The following is a 26,132-nucleotide window of genomic DNA, read 5'->3' on the forward strand; positions in this document are numbered from 1 at the left end:
CCCAGCCTTGCAGCTGGGGGGATTTGCATTGGCGCTGCAAGTGCTGCAAAGCAAATTTCATTTTAATTTGCAAATTAAAGGTGCTAGGCTTTCATTCTTCTGTTTGCAGAATGACTCTGTTGTAAGGTGGAGGTTAGACTTGTCTGCCACCTTCGTGTGTCACTCCCAGCTGTACCCAGCAGCGCCGAGCTTTTCCTCTTCTGGGTCTGTGTTCCCAGTGATCGCTTTCAGCACAGTCACACAGCAGCTGATTGGGTGCAGGCAGGAGTCCCCAAGCCCAGTTTAATTTTGTAAGGAACCTGAAGGGTCATGCAGCCCATCACCTAGTCTTTAATTATTTTTTTCCCCAAATTTGCCAAGCCCCATCTTTGAAGCAGGCAAACTTTTTTGACATGGAAAGCAGTCTCCCAGAGTTTGGATGTCCTAATGAGTGGGAGACATCTTCCTACCTACACTTAGTGGTGGCTGGCGTCTGTGGGTTTGTTCTGCTGCCAAGAAAACTGAAGTGATTATATACCTTCCTCACCTTCCCTCTTGCATGAGAGCAAACTCAACCTGCCAGGGTTTTTTAATAGACATGAAGCAAGGAAGAGTTGTGTGAGCTATGTAAGGCATCACAAGATATTTAAAAAAAAAAGTAAAATTAAAGCATGTGTGGTTAGTGCAGGTCAAGAAGCAAGATAATCCTTCAGACCTTGTGAGATCAGCCACACGCTGTGTCTGTTGTGATAGATTTGCCCAGCCTTTGTGCTAGAAACTGTTTCTCACTGTTATTTTGTTAGTGTTTATCATTTAATATGTATGCAGAAATCCTCAATCATGTAAGATGCTTTCTTGTTCCCCCTTTCCCTCCCAAACTAAGGAAGGCTGAAAAGTAAGACTGTACTTAAGCAAAGGCAGCAAAACCGTTTCCTAATATTAAAAATGGAAATGGATTACAAAAGGTAGCTGCATTTTTGTTTGTTTTTCCTTTTTATGCAGAGAAGCATGTTTCTTTTTCATTTGTTAATTACAAAAGAAAATTCACCAAGGAGAGTCTTGTTAAACAAGTCTGGCATTGAGCAGGGAAAGAAAGCAAAGAAAAGGACCTGCCTTCACTCTGTAGCTGCTTGATCCAACTCACAGCCATGACCTGAATTTAGTTTCCTTCAGCTTTTTGTTTCCACATTTTTCCTCCAGTTTTTTTTGGTCCAGTATTGACAGCTCCAGGAAGGATGACAGAGCCCTATATTTTGTCCCCAGGCACCACATGGAAATGCTGATTTAAACATTTAATCGTCAGGTGCAGACTTATTTCATGTGACACACACTTGGAGCCCAGGGAGCCAGGGGAGCAGTGATGCGTGTCCATTGCTGGCAGGCAGCTGCAGGGACTTTAATTTCCCAACCTTCTCACTGCTTGTCTGACTTCCTCAGACCCATCAGAGACAAATACTTCCTCAGCCTATTTTACCTCTCCATAAAATGTTTAATTTGGGGAAAGCAGAGATTTTTTTTCCAGACAGACTAAGAGGCAGTGGATGGGGGAGCACGTGGGATGAGTGCCTTGCAGGATGCTGACCTGAAGTCATGGAAATATCTCATAAAAAGCTTTTGACTAGTGAAAGGAAAGAACTGCAGCTCTAGGTCTAAAATTCTGCCCCTAGAGACACCTTCAGAATGCTCACAAAGTTTGCTGGAGCTATGGATGCAAAGAGTTTGCCAGAACTGCTCAGTCTCTCCAAAGCCTTTAGCATATAAGAATAAGCCATGCAGGGACATCAAGACATTATTCTGTCACTTTCCAGTTATATTACCTGAAGGATGATTAGGTTTTGTACCAGGGTTTGCACATTTTCATTTTGGTTGCCATATGCCAGAAGGCTGCTTTATGTGCCACCCATATAATTAAAACAACTGTATGGTTTAAAATGCTTCAGTGTACAGTGGTGAGGAAAGAAGCAGCTGCTTGAGAATGTTTTTGCACTGTTGCTCTTTTGGATCAGTGCAGCCACTAAACTCACATAGATACATTACCATCTTTTTCTTGGTCTCAAGGAGCTCCCAAACCATTGCTTATTAACACATCCTGTCATCAGTAGGTTTTAGAAGGTCTAATGGAATAAATTCATGAGCCTTCTCAGAAATGTGTCAGCCTGGCAAAGCCTGTGAGCACCAAATTTAGCCAAATTGTTTGATTACAGTTTTACTCAAAGTTTATGGTCTTTCTGTGAATGCAAATGGGGTTAAGTTTCAATTACATGGTGTCACATTTTCAACTAGTAACCTCTTTTGTGAATAAATCAATTTTCTTTTATTATTATTTAAGAGGCTCATTTAGCATGTTACCAGTAGTAGTATTATCAGTAGTATTTAATTTTTATCCATAGTGCTGGTGTTATTTAACCAGAGTGAGTGAGGAGTAGAAGTGTTTCTTCCCACCATCCAAGCAAACAAGCATATGTGAGACATGAATAAAAGTGTGTTATAGTGCTATAGGGAATTTGGTGTATATCAGCACAGTGTTTAAATACCCAGATAGAAGAACAAGGAAGCACAATCTGATTTAAGTAGCAACAGCTGGTACAGTTGTGACTAAAGTCTAGTTATGTCCTTCCATGCTAATATCCTTGTTTTATTTAGAGCAAAAGCTACCAGGGGTGGGGCAGGATGGATGCAGTGGCAACTGTAACACAGATCCAGCATTCTCCAGAAATGAGGATGAGAAACTCAAAGCTGTATTTATGAGAATTCAGTTCCCAAAAGAACAAACTTCTGCAGCTACAGGCTTGATATATCTTTGAACAAGTCACCAGGGTGCTGTGAGATTGCTAAATGTCTGAGGTGGGGAGTTGCTGATTCTTTTTGCTGATAGAGTAGACAGGTAGAGAGACTTAAAACATAAACTGTAGGCTGAAATAAAAAAAACAGCAATGAATCACAAACTGACTGTGTTTTTGCTTGGCCCAACCTGTTCTACCAACAGGACTGAAACTGCTAAACCAAAACTTTGAGTAAGAATGTTGTTCCTTCTTGGCAAAAGACAGAGGACTCAAATATTTCCCTTCAGAGGTTTCTCTCTGACACTTTTCCCTCTGTACTTGCTGTCACTGGTGATTCAGGCTAGCGGGAAGGACCAGAATGAAGGGCTGCACTGGGCATGGCCACGTGAGCTCATGCACCCCTGCACTGTGCTGACCTTGTGGACACAGCAGCCTGGAGCCCCAGAGAAGCAATCAGAGCTTGTGTCTGACACCAGTTGCTGGCTCTCAGTGCAGGCACAGGCTGACTGCAACACAGCAGAACCATGGCCAGGATGCCAGCAAACACCGGGGCACGTGTCTGTGTTGGTGGTCACTTGGTGATGATGCAGGTCAGGGTCTCTCAAATGTTTTTGTTTTTAGTGAGCTGGAGTCCCAGTTCACTAAAAAAATTTCTCACTGGAGAAATTGGATAAAGTAGGAAACCCCTTGCAGTGGGGCAGAAGGGGAATCACTGGCATAGCTCCTTAAAATGTGAGTAAACTCTTTTCCCTTAGTGCTTTCAATTCCAAGACTATCTGCCTTTTGAAAACAGGCTGAAGTATCAGTCCAAATGCAGAGTAATTGTGAAAGTCTGTAATACACATTTATAGCATGTTTGCACTCAAAAATCTCAAAGCAAACTACAGCAACAGAAGAAGCAAAGCCAAAAGCAGTGAATATTAGCAAACTGCCATTTGCTCTAGGGTATCATGGAAGTGGAAGAGCTTGTTGAATACACAGCTGTGCAACTTTTTCTCCAGGCAGTTAGATTAGCTGGGTGGCAAATGTGCAGTTGTGTTGATCATTACCAACCTCAAAGAGATAGGCTTTACCTTCTCAAGGAGGAGCTCGTAAAAGCAGGCTACTGTTAACGTGTACTTAATGCCCAGAGACTTAAGTGCCCCACCCTGGAGAGTGTGGCATGTGATTGTATTGTGCCGGTTTGGCAAGAAAGCATCAGATATTTCCCATGTGTGGGTTTTGTGATGGGGCCACCAGATGCAGGGACAGTGAGAGTGACCAGTGCCTGGATGTTGCTTTTGTTCAGCTGGTGGGCTCTGGTGGAAGAGTTGCAAAGCACTGGAGCACCTCAGGACATCCTCTGAGAAAACAATGTCTTTGGGAAGATCACTTTATTCCCTCTTGCCCACCAAATCCCGCCTGCAGGGGACAAGGGACTCTTGTATTCTGTTTGCAAAGGGAATAGAGTATCCTTGAATGAGATACTGATGCAAATGGGTTCATCTGATCATGGCAGAGAAACAGTGGGCAGATACAGGAGGCAGATTTACTTCTGACTTTTCAACAGCCCCACAAAAGAAAAGTGGTAAGCATAGGTGATGAGAGTAGAGAGTATTATACTATGGTAACTATGTGATACAGAAATTAATGTAGGACTAGCCTGGCTTTTGACTGGAACAGATTTTTTTTTTAACCTCTTTATAGGCCACCCATATGTTAGTAAACCTGCCATGGAGAGAAATTTGAGCAAAATCCACAAGTTACAGTGGTGTACAGTCCAGTGGAGAAATGAACAGCAATTGGAATATATCAGAAGATGTAAAACAAATTTTGGTTATGTGACTTTTGAGAACAAACTAAGGTCAGGTAACTTAAATAAGTTTTCTTCCTTCAAGGGGGGCTGCTTCCTGTTTGAAAAGAATCTGAAGCAGGATCTCGGACATGCTGGCAGGCTCTCCTATTTATTTGCAATGATCTGGTTCTGCTTTTTGTCCCTTAGTGACCACAGCCATTTAATTCTGAGTGTTGATATATGTGAATTGCTTAAAAATTTATTCATATTTATGCCCTTTCTTGCTCCATTTGTCTGCCTGTCCAGAAGTGCCAGGTGGCAATCACCGCTCTCTCCTCATAATACTTCTTTTCCTTCTCTTGGGTCACGTATGCAGCCACTTCTACCATAGTCCAGATTCACCACCTTGTTTGTGTTTTCTTTCCTTTTGGCATCTCCTGTCTTTTAACAGGTCCCCTCTGAGGAAGATTTAGCAGACACTAGAACAGGCAAGTTGCTTTGTATATATAACCACTTTCATGTTATACTTCCTAATCCTTCAGTAACCTGGTCTTCTTACGCTGCGATGGAAAGTGAAATACAGCTAAGCAGTTTAGTATCCCATCTAATTAGGTGAGGGGGTGGCTAAGGGCAGAATGCAGTCAGTCAAACCATCGTGGCTGGAAGCAAAAAGAGACTCAGACTCTTTAGTTTGGGAGAGCCAGTGGGTCCTGCCACCTGTTGAGAGAGACAGAGGGGCGTGTGCCAAGCGTGACACTGTAGGCAGAGGTGGAAAGCCAGAACAAGCTGTCACAACCATATTGCTGACAGGATGGAGATAAGCTATATTAGCGCCTTGTACTTTGTACTGCTTTGTGCCACTCCTGCTGGTTTATGCCAATTGTTTTGGACTTGTTCAGGAGTGCAAGTGGGATGTCTGCAGGAAATGGCCAAAAAACAGCTAGGCTATGATATTTAGTCGAGGAACAGGTGTTGGTGATTGAACAGCTTTTGCTACATTCATTTGTTCCGTTTCTTCCACTACAGGTTTAGGAATGTCATCCTGCTTCTTAAATTTTGTCCGCCTCAGATCCTGAAAATTCTGACAGTAATTAGAAAATTACTTCCACTAGTTTATTGCTTGCAGTATTTCTCATAGTGTTTAATATATTCCTCAAAGACTTTTAGTTGGATTCAGGCCAGTTTGCCTCTACTTTTGCATTTGAAAGGGTCTGCTTTAAAGATACTGCCTTGACTGATTTCAAGTAAAACAGTTCTGGATTTAATGGAGAAGCTATAGGTCATGGTCAATCACATGGGAATTCTGACAAGTTGAAAGTACCCAGAAATGTATTAGCAGATTATTCTGGGTATTGAAGCCTCCACTGGGAATGAAAAGCAAGAAACTTAAGTAAGTAGTAGTGAGGTTTAGTTCATGAAAATGCCATTTGGTAATGACAGCGTAATCAGATAATGATACCTTCCCTTCCGGTGGACATGTTAGACAAGTGGCAAAGCATCGTGCTGGAAGGAAGTACCAGCATGTAAACCTGCCTCCTAGCTACTCCAAACTGCTTTGTGTTGCAAGTTTTGAGCTCTGCTGAAACACCTTTCTGTTTGTTCTGACCCAGTTCCCAGTTGATTAAGAAGCAGAATGGCTGTTGAGCAACGCTATTTGTTTTAACAAGGTAATTGAAAAGATTATGAAAAGATTGCCCCATTTTTTTCTGGCTTTTGCCAGTTTCTGATTGGTCAAGAGTTAGGTCTGGCTTCACTGCAGCATGTCCACTAGCATCTTTTGTCACTTACTCTCTCACCCATAGACAAAGGTCACGTCTTTGAAAATTCTATTAGATATACATCAAGCAGTCCTTGATATCATGCATCAAAAAGTACTGTGGGACCAGTCAGAGCAGGCAGTTGTTCTCAAGATGACCTGATTTTTCTTCAGTAGGGGATGCTGGAAGATATTCTTTCATTTGCTTATCTTACCAAAATGTCCTTTTTTTTATGAGTTCCATTTGCTGCCTTCTCTTCCACAGGTTGCATGGACATTCAGAAAGTTTGAAAGCAAGATATTTTATTCCACAATTCCATTACTGCAATATCACTGGTACCAATATCCGCTTTTAATCAAAGCTAGGCCACCAAATGATATTGCTGGCTTGCTCTCATCCATGTGTATGGCTTTAGGTCTTTAGGTGGGGAAGAAAAGGGGAGTAAGTGTATATCTGACATGGTTTAGGAATGGTATGTGCCAGTTTAGAATTCCCACTAAAACCCACGCTCCTCTCACTCACTCCCTTCCTGGCCACTCCCCTGCTGCAGAGAAGAATTGGACACACCACAGGCTGAGATAAGAACAATATACTGGAAAGAGCAAATGGTAACAGCAGCAATACTAATGGCAGAGGGAATGTGAAAAGGATAGAAGGATTCACACACAAAACCCCCAGCAGCCAACAGCACTGGACAGCTCCCCCTGCCATGCTCATCTGACCAAAAGGAACCCCTTCTTTCCAGAAAAGAGTCCCTTACCTCCAACCTTGGCAGTGACATGTGCTGGCACAGAATAACCTCTGGGTCTGAGCCATGCCCCCTCCTGGCTCCTGCAAAATTAACCCGGTCCTGGCCAGACCCAGGACAGTATTCTAAATTATTGTGCTTTTCAAGCATCTCCTTAGTTTGGTTTCCTCCAGGATAATTTAATGTTTTCTAGCACTGAAAAAGTTATATGGTGATGCTTTTTATAACATGATCAACAAGCTCTGGCTGTAAAGTCTTAAAGACTTTTTGCTGTCCTGTTTCTGCCCTTGCTCTCTGCTCTATGGGAAAATCATGCATGACTCCTTTGGCTGAGAATGCTCTCAGGGAAACCAGAACAGTTTTATTTGTTTGTGTTTTGCAGTCCACTGAAAGTATCAACATCATTTTCTGAGACTGTATTGCAGAAGGCTGGAAGAGAGCAATGTCTCCTGGAATGTCTTTTAGGGCGGATAGATAGAAAAATAACACAGTGCTTGCAACCCCTCCATTTTCCATGCTTCATCTTAAATGGCTGCTTTTATTTTTACTTAAATATTTTCTGAGACCTAATAGACATTTTCCCAGAATAATTTCAAATTGCTTTTGCAATGGTAGAAGGACCTGAACTTGCCATTGTGGTGCTGAGGCTTTCTGCAGGTGCACAGGCGAAGGCAGCTTCAGTAAAGTATTCTTATTGATCTGTTACTTGAGTTGTGTTTTGTCTCATTTAATAAACAAATATCTATCTGCTAAGCAGTTTAATAAAGCAGCACCTCTCTACATAAATAACATTTTTAATTTCTTCAGGGATCTTCCTGCATTTGAAAGACTTACATTGACATACTCCTTTAAGTGTAAAATTATGAAATGCCATAACCATTGATTGATTTGATCAGATAGAGCAGATCAAAGGCGAAAGGCAATTTGGAGATCTAGTTATTTTCATGCTATGTCTGTATGACACACCTCTATTAGCATCTTCATTAACTGCTTTTAGGTGAGAGGTAGAAACAAACAGAATGACTTCAACTGGGAAGGATATGGGTTAGTAGTCCCCAAGTTCACTTGCAGTTGTATTTACTAGCTCCAGGTTTTTATGGTGGAGGCCAGAAGTTAACATTTACATTGATGAAATTAAAAGTGAAACTACTGTAGCTTTTCATCAGAACTGCAGTGCTTATGACCTACATTAGCTTCTCTGCTTTCTGCCATCTCTCCACCAACTGCCTGAAAGTCTCAGCAAAGCCTGCGAAAACCAAGTGGAATTGGGACACCCTGATTTGTCACCTGTTATAACCCGAGATCTTTGTCTTAAGAACTATGTATGTTGTCAGAGTGATATCAATGGATGTAGCAGAGGCTCCCAGTCAAGGAGTTTCTCTGACTGCACTGAGCTTCTGCAAAGGCTCTTAACAGAGACAGGGATAGTCATCATTTTTCCAGTAGGGTCCTGTGGGGCTAGATTCAAGCCTTAGCACTGGCCCTGTAAATCCTGGAGGGGGTTGTGCAAAAATGGTTGTTATATATGACCAGTGTCGGCAATACTGGGATCAGATGCCATCCCTGGGGTGTAGCCCATCCTTGGTATGTGTGGTGGCACTGAGGATGGGGTGACACAGGCTTTGACTCAGGCTGAGCCGTGTCACTTGGGATGCCAGCTGGGCAGGAAGGTGTGGTGTGGCTCACCCCAGTCACCTAACCCACTGGGCTGCAACTTCCACTGCTGTCTGTGGCAGGTGAAAGCTTCAGGGGTGGTTGTTGTCATGGCAAGCACACTCACCTGCCATCTCCACTGGGTAGGTCCCCTTCAAAGCTTAAGTGGAGGAAGTCTGGGGCAGAGCTAGAGATGAAGCTGGTTTTCCTTTAGTGATCATTTTTGGCAACTTGGTTTCAAAACCCAAAGATTTGGAACTTGTTTTGGGGTCTTTTTCTGAAGTGCTTTCTATTTGAGAGGTTCTTTTCTCTTGTGACATGGCTTATATTTGGGATTGTAACTTAAAAGGTTTTTACAGATTTATGGTTTGTTCCATCAAGCCTGTATGAGGCTTATAAAGAACAGGGGACTATGCTTCAGAGCTGAGTTTGCCCCTTCTATCTGAAAAAAAAAAAACAAACAAGAAAATGGTTTCTGTTTTTTCCTAATTTTGTTTATTATTATTGTTTTTCCTAACTTTGTTTTTTCACCCTTAAGCTTTCCTTTTATTTTCCCACTCACAGAGAAAACAGCAAAAGTGCTGCTTTTTTTGTCCCTAGCTGCCCACATTTGAAGTGTGTGGCTAATACTCTGTAACACATATGTTTTGCAAACACGAACGTTCCGAATTACTGGCAAACATTTCAACAAAACAGATGCAACCATCAGGGAGGTGCAGGACATGAGCCACCTTCCCCCATGCCCCCACACTTCTGTGCCCTTGTTTCTCCTCTCTGTAATTGAAGGGCTGTTGGCTGCCCTGCCAACGCAGGAGTGGTTTCCTGCCCCGGGTCTGACTGCATGCAGTGTGGGCAGAGGCTCAGGTGGGCACAGCCTCTTGTTCCCCTGGGACAGTGCTCAGGCAAATTGGCTGGTGGTGAACTGGGGCTATCTCCACTGGACCAGAGCAGGCTATGAGCTGGTGATATACCGTAAAAAAATAGTTGCTCTGCTCTTCAGAGGTTGCTGCCCCTGCAGTTCTCACCTTTGGCACTCTGACCTGGGCAGTGGGGTACCTGGGCTTCAGGCTGCCCCTCAGCTTAGCCACTGGTACTTGCAGAGCAGAGTTGCTCCAGCCCTGGGGGAAGCACAGACTTGCCCATCCAACAGTACCTGTCACGAGGAGGCTGGATGGCCTTTCGAGATGCGGGCTTTAGAAATGAAGGGATCAGGTGATTGGTCTGAGATACATCTGTGCTTTCTCTCGGATAGCTTTTTACGTCAAAGACCATCATCAGTGAATCACCTACATGTGTGTGTGACTGTCATCATTGCTGTGCTAAATATAAATGTCAAAGGGTATTGAGGTGCAGGAATAAATCAGACCGTGTTGGCATGCTTGTATCAGACAGGTCTTCCTCTTCTGTGTGTCCTTGTCTCTCTGTTAGGAAGGCTTCTACGGTCAATGGGAAGCAGCTGCAGGAACTCAAATCTAAGCCAGGAGTAGAGGTTATATTTTCATAACAGATCTGACATATCCACACATTGGATCTCTTCTTCCTGGTTCTGTCAAAATTATATCAGTGAAGAGAGAGAGAAAGGTTTGCTTTGACAGTATTTCTGAGGTAGAAACACTGACAGACTGAGTAGCATTTTCACACCTTTTTTATACAGAATGTGTGATTTTTAAATAACCACTAGAGAGAAAGTAACTATGCCAAGGCTACCAGCCCTGTTGCCTGATCTATGGACATGGGTATGGTGTGTGATTCACATGTGTTCAGGTTAAGCACTTGGACTAGACTCTCAAGGTAGGAGTTTCAATTATGAACACAAGTTCTTGTTGTTATTTTCTGTTGAAAGCTGGGAGAAAGCAGTAGGAAAATTCCCTTATATTTCATATAGCCAGACATTATTTTTTTTTTTTTCACTAAATCTTTTGGGGTTTTTTACATCAGTAAAATGGTGATGAAGAAGGCCAAGAGAAAAACATCAGGAACCTGAAACTGCCTGCTTACTTTCCAGCAACACTGCTCTGACAACTGCAGTGAGATTTTTCTTAACCAGTTGTGCTCCCTTCACAGCAGATGAAGAAGTGGTAGTGAATTTAAAATTGAGCTTTGAATATACAAAGTAAATACGTCTTGATTTTAAAAAGCGTAAAAAATCCTACTGAATGTAGAAAGAGGGGGCTAACGCCACTTTACTACTCCCCTACTGAAGGCTTTTATGCAGATAATCCTGTATAACATGATAAAGGATAGTTAAACAATCTGTGATAAGGTTGTCCTTTGAGCATTTCTATAAGGACTTTCCTTAATGATTAGGGAAAATCCTGTGGAAATAGTCAATTTTTTAAAAAACACACACACATACATCTGTTTCAGTTTACTCATTAACATCAGAGATCTCTACGATAATGACTCAGTCTGCTATTTTCAGGAGAAAAAATGGCAACAGTGCATCTGGGCATGAAACCACCTCCTTCAGCAGTACTGCAATATTCAGGGCTATTTCACTTTGCATCAGAGATGGGGGGATGTCTCACACTGCTGCACATGAGGCTCACCTTCAGGCTTTGGCCCCTAATTTTAGAATACTGTGGTAATTCTTACATTTTCAGCATTTTATAAATAAGTGCTCCTGTGAAAGTCAGGATTTCTTAATCCTTAGCCATTTTTTTACAACTGCTTTCCTCTTTGGATTGTTTGCTGCCCCTTCCCAGTGTTGTGTTTTCCTGCCTGAGGCTTGGGTGGTTGATCTCTTCTTGTCACTCCATGGTGCCTTGAGTGGGCTTTCCTGCGTGGGACTCCCTGGCTGGAAATGAGGAGAAGCTTTGTTTCTGTCTTTCTTTATAATTCTCAGTTTCTGCCTCCCTCTTCTCAGCTATACTTTTCTTCTTTCCTGTCTCTGTTCTTCTGCCACAGGTGTGTCCATGGATGCAGGAAGCATCCTTCTATGGGTTCCAGTGTAGAAAGGACTTCTCTCCTTGCCTTCCATGCTGTCCCAGCTTCATGTCCATCTCATGGCTGCCAGCTCTCATCATTTGCTGCCACACTTACTATCCATCCTTTCTATTCTCCTTCTCCCATCATGTCTCCCAGCTTCTTCCTCTCCCTTTGCCTCTTGACACAGCCATCTCTCTGCTACTGTCCTGGAAGATCTGTCTCACATCTTCAGCCCATAGCCCCTCTTGCCTCCCTCTCTTTTAGTAAGCCGAAATACAACTTTCAATGGGTTCTCCAGAAACCTATAAAGGAGGGAAGAACTGGCAACTTTTGTCAGAGGAACATGGAGTTGTGTTGAGTAGAGATAGTACTTATTCCCTGAAGTCTGAAAATGTAGGAAGGTGGGAGACAACTGTGAGAAACAGAAATGACAGAAAAATGTGGAGGATTTGGCAGCCCTGTCTTTATGTCTTCTGTGTTACTGTGCAGAACAGAATTGAAGACAAATATATGAATGTGCTAACATTTAAGTTACTGGATGCAAGTATGTTACTAAATTACTTTGAGGGATTTTTTTTGTTTGTTTGTTTCAAGGTTAATTTTTTTTGTCATCATTCTGCTCTATTTAGTTTCTCTTCAGGTAGTAATATTGAAAAGGTACATTGTTCCAGAACAAGTCCAAACCTCTGTCTTTCAAAATGCTCGTTCAATATTTCTCGTTTGGCTAAAATCATATCAGACCTAATTGAATTCCATCAGATTGCCATTGCTTTGTGTCACTAGCCCAGGATCAGACTGTAGTATGAACCTTTGGGAAAATCCATAATGAAAACACTAGTGGGAAACTGGTTAATACCAGTCTAATGGAGTTTATCAGATTATTTTAAGAGTACATACCTCTGTAACTGTACATTCCTCTGTTACCCTTTGTAATTCTATCACCTGGCCTGCCCAGTTCTTTTAACCATTGTTAGGCTGAAAAAATGGGGAAAATCCTTTGAGTGCAAAAAGTAGCAGGGATCAAAACAGTGGATGATTTCAAGATCAGCCTAATCATTATTCAGTATTGTGCTTACCTCTGATTGGAGAAAATACTACTGTGTCCCTCCTTGTCTGAAACTGCTTACAGCTGCTCTTTGCAGTTCATATCTTGTGTGAAGTCAAATCTTACTGTATCTGCCTCTGCTTATACAAAGCTGCCACTGCTGATACAAAGCTGCATACTCTGAGAGTACCATTTTCCATCATTGTAAATAATGCTATACTCTTTACAAAGCTCTAAAGTGACCTGAAATTTATCTGTTCTAATTACTGTAACTATTGACCTCAATAAATTGATCAAACTCACAAAAGATAGCGTCAGTAATAAGAAGCAAAATGAAATGTTACTTGATGTAAATATATAGATTATCTGGCTCAGGAAGAAATGGAGACAGACAGAAGATAGACCTGAACTGCTAACTCATTCAGACTGCTTTTTTTGTCTTGAACTGGAACTGAAGTTGAACCATTCTTTTGAAGTCTCAGCTGTATTTGATCTAGAACTGAACTGTTTCCAGCTTGCCTTCCTACAAAGTCTCTCTAGGTACTGCTCTTGAATCCTGACATCCTCCCATGCCAGCCTGCATGGCCTGTGCTGTGTTGGCAGCTGCATGGCAGCACTGCATGGCAGTCTTTCCCCCTGCACTACTGGGGATGTCATCCTGCACTGCTCTCAGCTGCTTTGGAGATCTGTGCATGGATCAATGCAAGACAGACCCCAGCCATGCCCAGAGTGGCAGTGGGCTGGCTTCACACTGCTGCTGAAAAGGCTGCAGCGGGAAGGAGATGGGAATGCAGTCCAGACTCACACTAAGTGCCTTCTTCTAGCTTTCAACCCATAAATCCTGTGTAAACAGCTGGGTGGTTCAGTACGAGCAAGCTTGAGATGGTTCATCATTACCCAGACTGGTTAACAAATATTTACTGATCTCTAGCCAAGTTAAATTGCGGTCATGCTTTCAAGTTGGTGATTCTGTCTCTTCCTTGACCAGTGAAGTGAAAATAAATGCTTTTTTTCTCTATTATGTGTATAAGGACCGGCGCTTTGTCATTTTCAAAACCTGGTTGTGATAACCATTGCCATGGCAATTAGACCATCTCAATGCACAGGGTGAGAGGGTGCTGGCTCTGTGGTCATCCTGGTCTTCTGGGACTTTTGCCAGCATGGATGCTAAAGCTCACCCAGTGGCTTACAGGCACTGGGTCCACCCTTCTCAGAGCATCAGTTATAAAATTCATGCAGTTACCTGCATTTTACAACACAGTGCAAACAGAGTTTGTCAGTGGGCAGAAAATGGCATGCTGCAGAATGCTTACTGATATGCATCTGTCTCTCTTGGGTTAGTTTTTACTCAGCTTTCAAGCTTATATGAAATTCATTTCATTTATCTTGATTCAAGGCTGCATGTGCTTTCTTTGTATTTTCCAGTTAGATGTGCTACAGCTTTCTTAGTTTTTCTGAACCTTTCAGGAAGACCCTTGGCCACTGAGGCTCTTATGATCCATTACCAGCTGCCTTGAGGAGACACAGGTGCATGCTGTGCTGTGCCACACTGCTTGGCCCTCAGGACCATGCTGTGCTGGACAGATTCCTTGCCACAGCATAACCTCAGCTGGACAATCACAATGGAAGAGCCTAGAGGTGGTATCTACTTGGTACCAGTAGTGACACCATGACACTTACTTGTTTTTATCTTGAGGTGAAGCAACATACTGTCATTTAAGCATTCAGTTGAAAATCCTATGAAAAGACGTGAGCCTCTCTCCCAGTGGGAAGCATGGGCAGTGTGCTATGCCCGGATCATAGTCTTGTCTGCCACTGCTGCCCTTGGGATTCCAGCGTCAGAAAGAACTAAAGGTCTTGTAGCCCACTGCTGTCTTTTCAGTCATGTTAATGAAATATTTACCTTTCTTGAGAGTATTGTGTCGTTCTTTCTTGGTGTACAAGAGGAGCCAGAAACTCTTGGTTCAAAACCATAGTCCACCCTATATTTGTGAATATAATGATAAATTATGTAGAGAAAATTCTATTCTTCACTAGATGCCCTTTCAGTTAGGCCACCATTAATGGTGTACATCATTAAGCCTTAGTCAGTATAATATTGTGCTGTGTGGGAAGGAATCCCAGACTTAGTCTATTTTTGACCTCTAATGGTTGATTTAAAATGAGTTATAGTAGCAGAGTTCAAATATTTGGTGATTATTGCTGAGCTGGACTACTATCAGGCAGTTTTAAAAATAAAATTCGCAATTTGAAGAGTATAATTGAAGTTCCTTTAGAGAGCCCTGCTTGACCTTTCAGCAAATGCACTGGATTTCCTGAACCAGCACTCACAGGCAGGGCGATGCCACAGGGCAATGCCAACCAGCATGGTCCTGCTGCTTAATGGGGCTATTGACCTCTCCTCACTGATTCTCTGCTTTTTGTGAGGCTCATCATGGTGTGTTGCAGTGCTCATGATCTTTTAAGTGTTTTTTTAGGGGAAGCAATTGGAAACTAAATTTCCACTTACCGAAGATCCTGCAGGGAACAAAAATTTGTATCAAAAAGATAAATGAGGTGCAAAACCTGATCAGCTGGTTCAAGTACCAGCCATGTTTTGCTTGTCTGGGCTCTGCCATATCTATTCTATTCCTCACAGAAGTTCAGTCTTCTGAAACTGGCGAAGAATGGGAGCCAAATTTGTCTGTCCTTTTCCAGAGCTTCCCCAGGGTCAGTTTTGCCTGCAGCCAGCCCTGAGTGTGTGCAGGCATGTGGTTTCATACAGATACAATAAGCTCAGCTGGGATGCAGGAATGTCTCCAAAAGAGTTTCCTTTCAAGGAAGCGCACAAGCCGTTAGCAGGGATGTCCATATGTGATTCTTCTATGTATCTAATACTAATTAAACATTTGACAGGTGTTTTTTGGTTTTGTTTTGCAGGAAGAAATCATTCCTGTTTTCAGCTCTGTATGCTGCCTTTATATTTGGTGGTCGGCACCTAATGAACAAGCGAGCAAAATTTGAACTGAGGAAGCCGCTAGTGCTCTGGTCTTTGAGCCTCGCCGTCTTCAGGTAGGCACTTCTTCATACCACCTGCCTTTGGCATCAGGCCTGCAGAGGTTGGGGTTCTTCACCTACAGCAGCACTGCTAATGCTACAACAGGCTCACACAGAAGTGGCATTTCTTTGCTTCTGCTATCCAGGGTTGTGTCCTGATCCACTCCTTAACATTGAAATTATCCCCTTTGACTTACCAGATCATAGAGCTTTTGAAGAGGGGAGAAATCAATAACCCTCTTGAAGAACAAAGGTGCAAATACAGGAGGACATGAGAAAAAATGCTTATCATTGCAATAAATTTACCATGCAAGCTACAAATGGAAATAAACGCATTAAGATGTTAGTCTTGTCTCACGTACTAGTAGTATTATGTTTATGTGGTGTGTATATATATAGAATATTTAGTCAGGACTCTGATCTCCATTACAGTGAGGTAAAACAAAAGTCACTGCTTTGATGACAATAAATTTGACCACTGTAACTGATATCAGGAGCTGGCTTCTGGTTATTCCATCACAAATTGCTTGAGACTGTAGCAAAAAGGTGACTCCACAGGGAAGGGCTGTTTCTTAGTGATGCAAGTCTCTTGGCTGTGTGTTGAATCCATATTTAGTATGGGGAATGTTATGTTCGGATTATTGGTAGTAGTTGAAGTCAAGTAAAATTGACCAATCTGAGATCCACTTTATATACTTAATATGCTAATTTTTAATGAGGCTGAAGATAAATGAATAAACAAAAGCTGAAAAAATATCTCTTACAAAGACATGAATTTTGGTACAAATTGTTTGTAATAATACACAGATGGCCTGAGGACTATCCTTCATTTCATGGACTGTTGGGACTGTAAGTTAGGTCTCACTGAACAACATACATACATACCATCCACAAACCATTATCAAACTCTGCTACTTAAATCTTTCTCATTTCAATATAATAATTACTGATTATATTACTTCACAACTCATAAAATACGTTTGTTTACTGAACAGGTGTGAATAGTGCATTGCTTTTCACAGGATGGGAATAGCTTTTGCTGAGAAACTACAGGGTGAAATAAGGCAGGAATGGGAAATTTGGCTTTTTTCATGGCTTTTCCTTTTGTTCTCCAAAATTCTATCACCTTGAAACTTCCCAAAACTCTGACAGGGAAATACAAATTGTATTTCTAATAGCTACAACATGCTTACAAAAGAACTTCAATTTGGCTTGGTTTTAACAGTTCAACAACACTTCAAGAATATCTCAGAGCAGACAAAACTTAGTGGTCTGGAGAACTTTGAGAGCAAGTTGTAACACTGTGGATATTTGTAATTTTCATTTGATTGCACTTGGTGCTATATTTCTGGCTGTGTGTCTAACATAATTTTGCTTTAAGGTCCTATAAGCAATTGTAATTGTTTGTTCCAGAAATGGCTGAATCTCAGCAGCTGTTGAATTGGTTCCTAGATGGCATTTTGGTTTTGGATCAGTTTGTAAAGTTGTTTGTAGCCAGCAGGATCCCAGTTCTGATAGCACTTTCTTAATGAATGTGGACAGTAGGAACTAGCTGGCTTACACAAAGCATTTGTAGTTTAATTCTCAATCTGAGGTGGAGAAGCATGATTTTGGAACTCTCCTTTGCATAAGATGTCTAGGGAGAATTTAAAAATCAAATTATTTTGAGATGTGGCTGACATTCATGGTGTGGGGTTTTAAAGCAATTTCACTGGCTAATTTCCTCCCAAAATCTCAAGTGATCAATGAATAGCATGAATTTACACTACACTGCCCAGATGGACTTTGAAATCAACAGATTCATTACTTGCTGATTGGAGTTTCCCATCATGAGCATATGCAGTAGCTAACTCATGGCCAGCATGAGCTGCTGGGTGATATAAAAACGTGAACTTCATGTTTTGAAGCTACAAGCTGCCAGGATGAATCTGCCACAGAGGCCACCTCAGGGCAGGCTCTCGAGGAGAGCTCTGCTTGTGCAGATGAGAAGCATTGGCCAGAAGGGCACAGTCAGGAGAGGGATTCACAAACTCCACAGCCTGCTTCCCCCGTGACCTCGAGTAGCACCATTCAGGGACAGGGGCTCCCAAAGCACTGCAGAACTCACCCTGTTAGGAAAGAAAAGAGACAGTAGAGTGGAGGGGGTGTATGAGATGTTTGGCCTCCACAGAAGCATTTAACCTGCTGGATTTGCCATGGGCATCAGCTGATTATGAAAATTATATGACTATGTTTTGCTCTTCTGAGGTGCTAAGTAGTGGGCAGTAGAGTGAAATAGAGAAGGGGCAAAACCAACCCCAAATGTTTGCAGTAGGACAGCAAAAGTGAAACCTTTGTAGCTTCCATAGCAACATGCAATCCCATACAAAACCCCTTGACTTCTTGCCTGGAAAACAGGAGAAGTGACAAAGAATTCATTAAGATGTGAGACAAAGAGGTTTTGAAGTTATTACAGAATTATAATAGCTTACACTTAACACTTACAGAAGTGTTCACTGGAACATCCATTACCCAGTGCTTCAGCACCAGTGTCCTTTCTGGGGCCATCTGTCACAACCTTACTGACTTTCTCAGCAAGCACCACTTGAAATGCTGTAAACTTGCCAAGTAACTTGGATTTTATTTTTTCTGGCTCCTGTCGTAGTTAGGTGTTGCATTTATATATGCTTGGTCTGAAAGGCATTCTGGCTTCCTCCAAAGGTCTGTTCAGTTACATTTAGAGGACTATAGACTTACTACAGATCCAGAAAAACACTCCTTAAATTTCAAGAGACTTCTTCTTTGGTTTTCTGGGATGCTAAAATGCTCTGAATTTTACAATACCTTGCAGAAATTCTAAGTAATGTATTTGTCTGCCATGAGTGGTTGTACTGAGGAAAAATACCTGCTTGGAGAGCCCTTAGTATTCTGTCTCAAGGTCAGTGTGAGGCTTTTTTCTGGACACCTTGTTTGTCTTCCTTGTAGCATTCTTACCATTTTATCTGCTTCAAATATCCTCAGAAATAGTAACACTTAAGAGAGTGTTAAAAGAGAGAGGCTGAAAAGGTGTGTTTTGGGCTTTAAAAGAAAAGGAAATTGCCTGCCAGGCAATCACATGGTCTTTCTTCAGAACGTATCCAGTATGCCCTTTGGCTTGCCAAGATCATTTAAATGTGGTAGCTGCTCCTGTAGGAAACTTGCCACACTTATAAATAAACAAAACAATTACACCATCCTGCTGAGCTTGCTGAGCATTCAGGAGCCTGGTCAAAAGCGAGTTTTGTGTCAACACTGGCAGCCAGCAGGATTTCTGAGAGAAAAAGCAGCTTTATTTCCCTTTGAAAGCATTGACTAGTTTTAAATATTTTGCCACTGAAAACTTCAATAAGAGCAATAACAGTAGATCTTGCTTTTCACTTGGAAATCACTTGTGAGAACATAATCTCCTGAAATCTTTTGCTGAGAAATCAGTTTGAGATACTGGGGTTCCTGGGCTGGTTTGGTTTTTTTGGTCCCTAGCAGGTCTGTTGACTTGTTTCAGTCATTGAAGATTTGTTCTGTTTTGTTTTGTTTTGTTTTCTACACTTTAATTAAGTGTGTTTACCCAGTCTGGTTATGTACTGAGGTCGTGGGGGAGCAGAACCATCTTGTTCTGTGGTAACAGGAACCTGCTCTTAGGAAGCTACACAAAAGGTCTTTCTTCAGTCCCATAAGACCGCAAGGAAACCATTGCTGTTTCACCTACACAATTAAAGTGACAGTCAGTCCTGTATTTCTGAATATTTCTTGGGGGCAAAACTCAACAAACCTGAATTGCCAGTTTTATATTCGTGATACTTGGAACATAAAGTCAGGGCCATTCATTGAATGTTTTACTTGGAATCTATAAAAGCTGAGGCCAGGACTCACAGAAGGATATGAAGTCATTAATTCATGTTTTCATTACATCTCAGATGGATTTTTGTAATTCCTTTTATAGGCCACAGAGTCTGTGTGTGGGTAGCTTTTCTTTCAAGGAGCTTGGACAGGTTTGATCTTGTCTTCACAGAGGACAGCAGCATGGCACCATTTTCCTGTGCATCCTTAAGGGACTGACAACAGAAGTTTCAGGGTCAAGGCTCTGACTAATAATAGTAGAAGGTTGTCTTCCCTAGGGAGTACTGTCACATCAATGCAGGAAGCAAAGAAGCTAAAACATCTAACGTGATGCAATCATTTATAGGCAGAGTCTAAGCTTGACTATGGCTGGTGGGTGCAGTGAGAGGAAGAATATTTCTTCATCTAGCCAAGCCACACCACTATAATGCTCTTATCATTTCCTGAGATCACTCAGAGTCTAATCCAAACCCAGCTATGCTTTGTAGCTGTGGTGGAAATGAGTAGATGTCAGTACAGGATTTCCAAATGTCTTTCTTCCACTTTCTCTAAGCAATAGAAATAGTATCAAATGTAGCTAAAAGTTTGCTAGCTGCTTGCCACATAGCTAACCAGAGCCTCAAAAGCAAAGTAATTCCCACAACAGGTGTTATCCTTGAAAGACAAACCGATAAAGAACTCACTAAAGGAAGGTGACTCACTTTGCCTTTACAGAACTGGTGTTGACTGATTTGCTACTGAAAGCACAGCAGCACGTGTAGAGGGGTTTGCACCCAAAGAGGGCTCCTGACAAGGGAATCCGAGACAAAGGATGTGAAGAGCTCAATTCTGAGCTGAATTAAACAGATAAAGACAGAACATATATTTAAAGAAAATATTTGAGTTGCTTGGATTTGTGACTCTGAAATACATTCTAGTTATTATGCATGTAAGTAGGAAAATCAATGAAGGATGATTGAGATTTACGTCCCATCACAAGAACTGCTGTTCACAGATACTTGCTGTGGAGATTTAAGCACAACTTAATTCCTCATGTTGCTGAGCAACCCATCAAAATCTTAAAATACTCTGAAATTTTATAAGGTCCTAACAGTACATTCAAAGAATACTAATTATCAAAACGATGAATGTTTGCCAAATAACATTGAAATTAATAAGCACATTTAAGGTGAATTAATAGTCTTCTCACTTACAAATTTAAAAGGAAATTAATTCAAAGTGAAACATTCCCTATATATTTGTAAAGCATTTGTAATGCATATTCTCAGGACATTTCTCAGAACCCAAATCAGTAAAAGGCTTAATATGCACCTACTTAACAACTTATTTCTATAGGACCATGTTCATCTTTACATAGTTAAGTAATTTTCTTACATGACAGATAAAGAAACATCTTTTTAATTACCATTTGGGACATGAAGTTGAAAGTTGGGTGAACATTAGAAATTCAGAATGATTGGAAAGAAAACAAAAATCCATTGGATGAGATTTAACAGTTTAAGAAGAAAAGTTTCTTTTCCATAAGTTATTGTAATTACAGTAGGAATATACAAACAATGTTGTGTAGAGTGAATTCATACAGTGCAAAACAAATGCTAGCTGGCATTTTAAAATTGTGTAGAGGAGATAAAAATATACAGACTAAGAACTATAAAGACAAAACAAAGAACTGTCAAGAAGATGTATCTCCAATATCTACCTTATTTATTCTAACTAAACTTATTCCCAGATTTGTAACTAATGCCTTGTGACAAAATACTGTGCCCATCTTCTAAAATCTCACCCCTTTGTTCACTCTGCTGTTACTCCTGTGTCCATCAAAGTAATTTTGAATGTAAGCTGATTTTACTGTTTTTACCTACTCAGGCCTAATTAAAAGTAAATCAAGGAGTCACTGCGAGACGTGGCTGATTCTACTTTACAGGAGATACGGATAGGACTGTCTAAAAATCATAATGAAAAATCTCTTTTCTCAGTGTTAGGCTGGGCCTCCTTTCTTTAAAACCTTTTCTTTTTCTCTGACTTAGCTTGCTTGCCTTTATTGCTGGAAAATGAACACCTTAGCAAAGTGAATTCAGTACATCATTTGAAAAACTGTTGTTGTGCTCATTTTGCCCCTTTTCCTTCCCCTCTCTCACAATCAATGAGTCTATTGACACTCAGTGTATCACCTTGAATTACACTTTTCTCATGAGCTGACCTGTCCCAGCCCACAGGAGCCCTCACAGGTCACCCACCACCCAGCATGAATAATACCCAAAGCAAAGCCCCTGAGAGTGAAACTTTGCCTCTCAACTTTATACAGGGATCAGACTGAAGTGCACATTTGAGAAATAAAGAACATCTGTCTGGTGGCTTAAGCAGGGAACTGTACTAGAAAGAAAGCGTATAATTAATTTAAAAGGAATCAATCAAATCAATCAGTCAAATTCTCTGTCTGTGTGGTAGCACTTCTGTATTTTACTCAGCCTTAACACTTGGTTTGTGAGCATGGTAAAAGGGCATGAAATCCCTGGGGAACTGGTATCTCCATGTATTTCCTTCTGAGTAAGTCCCTGACAGCTTGTGCATGTTGGAGGCGGCGGGAGTACAGCCCTGAGAGGTGTTAACTTGCATGAGCTCCCAAATCCCGCGCCTGGTGTGCGGACGGGCTGTGGATAAACACCGGCAGCGCTCGCGCGCAGGGCTTGGCTGCGCGCGGGTGTCGGCCCTGGCTTAGCGGAGTCACAGTTCTGTCCCAAGGTCAGCTTCTAAACAAACGTGTCTCCTTGTGCCTGTACCACTCAGCGTCCTCCCCCTAGGTTATTGAATTAAAAAAGAAAAATAAATTATTTGCCAGCTGTAGGCGAATCTCTGAGATGTGTATCACCCCACTGAGGACAGAATGAAGAAGATCAGTGGCTTCAGGCCAGCAATTGGTATTAAATTTATGGATCTAAGCATCTAATTTCAGTTGTATTATAACATTTAGCTTCTTTAAGCCTCTGTTCTGTCAAATGCTAGTATTTCCCTGTAACTTAGATTTTTCTTACTTTGTTATCTGCCACTTTTACAGCTTTACTGATGGCTGCCTTCATTGGTTGTCTTGATTCTTTGCTAAATCTTTTACTTTATTACTGTTCAGCTTTATTTGCATAGGATAATTTCAAACTCCTGAATACATACATTTCAGTGCTATACATGACAGTTACTCTGCCAACTTGATACTTTTGATCCTGTAAGTATCTTTAATTTATCCTGCAAAACTAGATAATGCCACTTTTCTGGATTATCATTTAAATCACTGCAATTCTATACTTATTCTGAGATTGCCTTGAGATGATGTTGGATGCTGAGAATAATTTCAGTAACAGCACAGGAACAAGTGCAAATGCCTCTGATGCATTCATTTAGAACTGCTTAAGAGGCGCACTGGGCTTATGAATCCTCATGGGCTACTTTAGAAATCCTCAGATGGATTCCTTAATTCCTATGAGATTTTGCACCAAGTACAAGGCTTAAGTTGAAAATTGAATTTTTTTTCCTTTTTAGTAGTTGAGCTACAGTCCAAACTTGTCGAAATAAATACCCAAGAACTAGGAAATACTTCTTAAAAGAAAACTGTCTCATTGAGTAGGCAGCCTTCACAGGGTGCCAAGGAATTTCAGCTACAATAAAGTCCAGTTATTATTTAGTCATGGTATTGCTCGAGAAGTAACATGTTTCTGCAAGTTCCCTTGTGCTAGATCACCAGGGAGCAATGTCAGGTAGCAGCACACTGAACAGGATAAAACCAGGTGATAGGTAATTACTATTGATTAGCTGGCTCCTTGGAAATCAGAGCAGATGCAAGGATGCATGGGTAGAGCTGGAAAATTATTTTTCATTCTCTGTAAGAAAAGAGGTGATTTTCAGCAGTGTATGGGTACAAGAGTGTCCCTCTGGTGTTCCTCAGGCAATGATTGAGTGCAGCTGCCCTTCAGCCTGACCACTGCTCCCTGCTTATCTGTACCAAAACCCAGCGGCCTCGCGTAGCTGCTCTGTGCTCTGGGTAAGGCTCTCTATGCAAGCATAATTCTCTTCACTTTTACCAGTTATCTTCCCCCTCTGACTACTGGTAGGGATCTAGACAGACACAGCTTTTTTTTCTTTCTTTCTTTCTATTGTGCTTTTTAAGCAGTTCAAGTTCTTCCACCAGCTCACAAAGCTTCACTTATTGATTTTTTTTTTTGTGCTCTGCTCTCATGATTACCTGAATATAGCTATTCCCAATCATAAGGAAGGCAGATCTGGAGAATCAAGCTACATTTATTCAGGCTCCATGAGGAGACACTGGAAGGCAGTACCTGTGGTGGATTGATTTTTATCCACACACAGAAATAAGCCTTACGAGCAGTAGTTGCAGCAATTGGCAGAATTGTTGAGTTTGCCACTTTAGTAAGGGAAAGTCAGATGGATTTTTCTCTGCTGTGGTGTTAATGTGATTAAAATCTCCAGATGACACTGTCCATCGATCGGGAGCCCTGCAGAGATGTCACTGTTTGGGTATGCTTAATGAGGTCCCTGGGGAGGGAAAGAAATAAGTTAGGTCTGGCTTTCCTTACGATTTTGTCAATAAAAAGGACAAAGAAATGGTTTGGGGAGCCAGGTGAGTTGTGACTAAGAAATCTGCCGATAGGAGGGAAGGGCTGAAGGGAGTGGCCCCACGCTGAGGGATTATTGCCAAGAAGGAAAAAAAAAGGCTGGTGCAAGATGCACAGTATCTGCCCTCACTTGGAAACCACAGAGTGAGCCATCATTTTAACAGATCTCATTACCTTCCCCAAAATTTATCACATGGGATCCTAACACCATCAGGCATGTATGCATATGCTTATGGGTCTATAAAGCTGAACAAATGATATATTATTTCTTGAAGCCATGTAAAATATTTGCACAATTTCTAAATCAGTCTGAGCTGGCCTGGCTTCAAGTTTTGGTCCCAACTGAAAACTCAAATGATTTGCATTGAAGAGCTTTCTAGAAAGGCATTTGGATCAGTTCAGTAGACAGGTCTGAAAAGCAAGACTTGTGTGCTTTGCTCAGTGGTAGGGGTTTTTTTTTAGAAATGGAAGGGGAATTCTCTCAAATTTGCTTTGGGATTTTGATAGGACTGAGCCCAAACCTCAAAGTATACGTGATTTTATGCAGCAAGAAGTTTTCTGCCAAAAAGACTGATGATAACTGCAAAGATCAGCACAAGTTGTGGTCACACACATGGTCCTGAGAGCCAGAGAACCTCATTATAAAATACTTCCAGTACTGCTGACCAGCAGGTTTTAGGATAAGCAAGCATCATATTGGAAAAAAGTGTTATTCCTCATCTTCCTCTATTCCTACCTTTTTTTTTTCTTTAACATTACTGTGGCTTGGACTTCACCCTGCATGAGTGTGCTTCACCTTCAAGTCCAGTAAAGGAGGACTGTGTGGGTGAACTGCAAGACTGATTTGTTCTCCTTTCCAGTTAGAAAATGGTCAAGGGGAGAGGCTGAGGAGCAGCTAGGCAGCAAAACATCAGAAGGAAGGGTTTCACTGTTGGGACTTGTTAAATTATTGGTGTTCTCATGCCTTTGAATTTGTGTATGTTTTGGATGGACCCATTTCTGTTATTCAGAGCAGTGGATTATAATGTTAAGAGTTTGTAATAAATGTAACGGTACCTAATACAGAGTTGGTGCAGTTCCTGCTGCATTCCCAGCTGTAGACTTTGTATTTCTGAGCTTTTGAGTCACTCCTGGAATTTTCTGTCACCCTGTAAAGGAGCATATTTAAAACAAGATCCAGCAGATATGTCAGCCAGTGTCTTGAATTCCTTTTTAGTGGCTTCCTAGAGCAGAGAGCTACTCAGAGCACAGCACTACATTTTGAACTCTGTAGTGCCAAGATTGGCTAGAAAGGCTCCTGCCTTTCCTGGTCTTTGTTTTCCCCACTATGAATGAAAGCAGTGAAATCATGTCATTAAGAAGTAGAGGAGAGACTATTTTAGCTGCATCATTCATCAGTCCAGGTAAATGGCATGGCCGTGGAGCCAGCCTGGCCAGCACAGCGGGGTGGGCACCAAGGTGCTGGAGCAGCACCTGCTTGTGGGATGGGTGGAGGGGTCATAGAGCTCCAGCAGGAGAGGGCTGGAGCTCACTGTGGGGTGCATGGATACAGGAGCTTAGAGCAGAGAAGAGCTGCAGAGAATGCCCATTGCTAGTAATCACATTCACCTTCCCAAAGAAAGTGAACATTTCCAGATAGTGCATTCCCTCTTCTCTCACAGCTGGAGAGGTAAAATTGCAAGTGGGAACAAAGGCATTAGTCATTACAAGCTTTCAGGCAGTTTAGGAAGTTAAAGACGTTTTTTAGTCAGAAACATTTGTGAAAATGCTCTTAATTACAATGCCATAGTCATTTTATAGATACCTTGTAGTCTTTGAGACACATGGGATGAAGAGGATGAGTACTGTCTTCTTTTTAAAGAATGAGATTAACATAAGTGCTCTTAAATGACTGTTATGTTAATTTTTGAAAAAGTGCTTTTAAAGGTGTTCAGTTACCATAAGAAAAAAGT

The 26,132-nt window shown here is 41.5% G+C and overlaps 1 protein-coding gene across 2 annotated transcripts in view; it reads left to right on the forward strand.

Annotated features, from left to right (window-relative positions):
- ELOVL6 (ELOVL fatty acid elongase 6) overlaps positions 1 to 26,132 on the forward strand; it is a 73,584-nt gene that overhangs the window by 33,221 nt on the left and 14,231 nt on the right. For both annotated transcript variants that reach the window (XM_021525469.4, XM_085578999.1), the window contains one exon: positions 15,587 to 15,718. In XM_021525469.4, the coding sequence (XP_021381144.1) occupies positions 15,587 to 15,718 (132 nt within the window). The remainder of the gene's footprint in view (positions 1 to 15,586; positions 15,719 to 26,132) is intronic.

Source organism: Lonchura striata, chromosome 4 (genome assembly GCF_050655825.1).
Source record: "Lonchura striata isolate lonStrDom1 chromosome 4, ASM5065582v1, whole genome shotgun sequence".
NCBI classification, from domain to species: domain Eukaryota; kingdom Metazoa; phylum Chordata; class Aves; order Passeriformes; family Estrildidae; genus Lonchura; species Lonchura striata.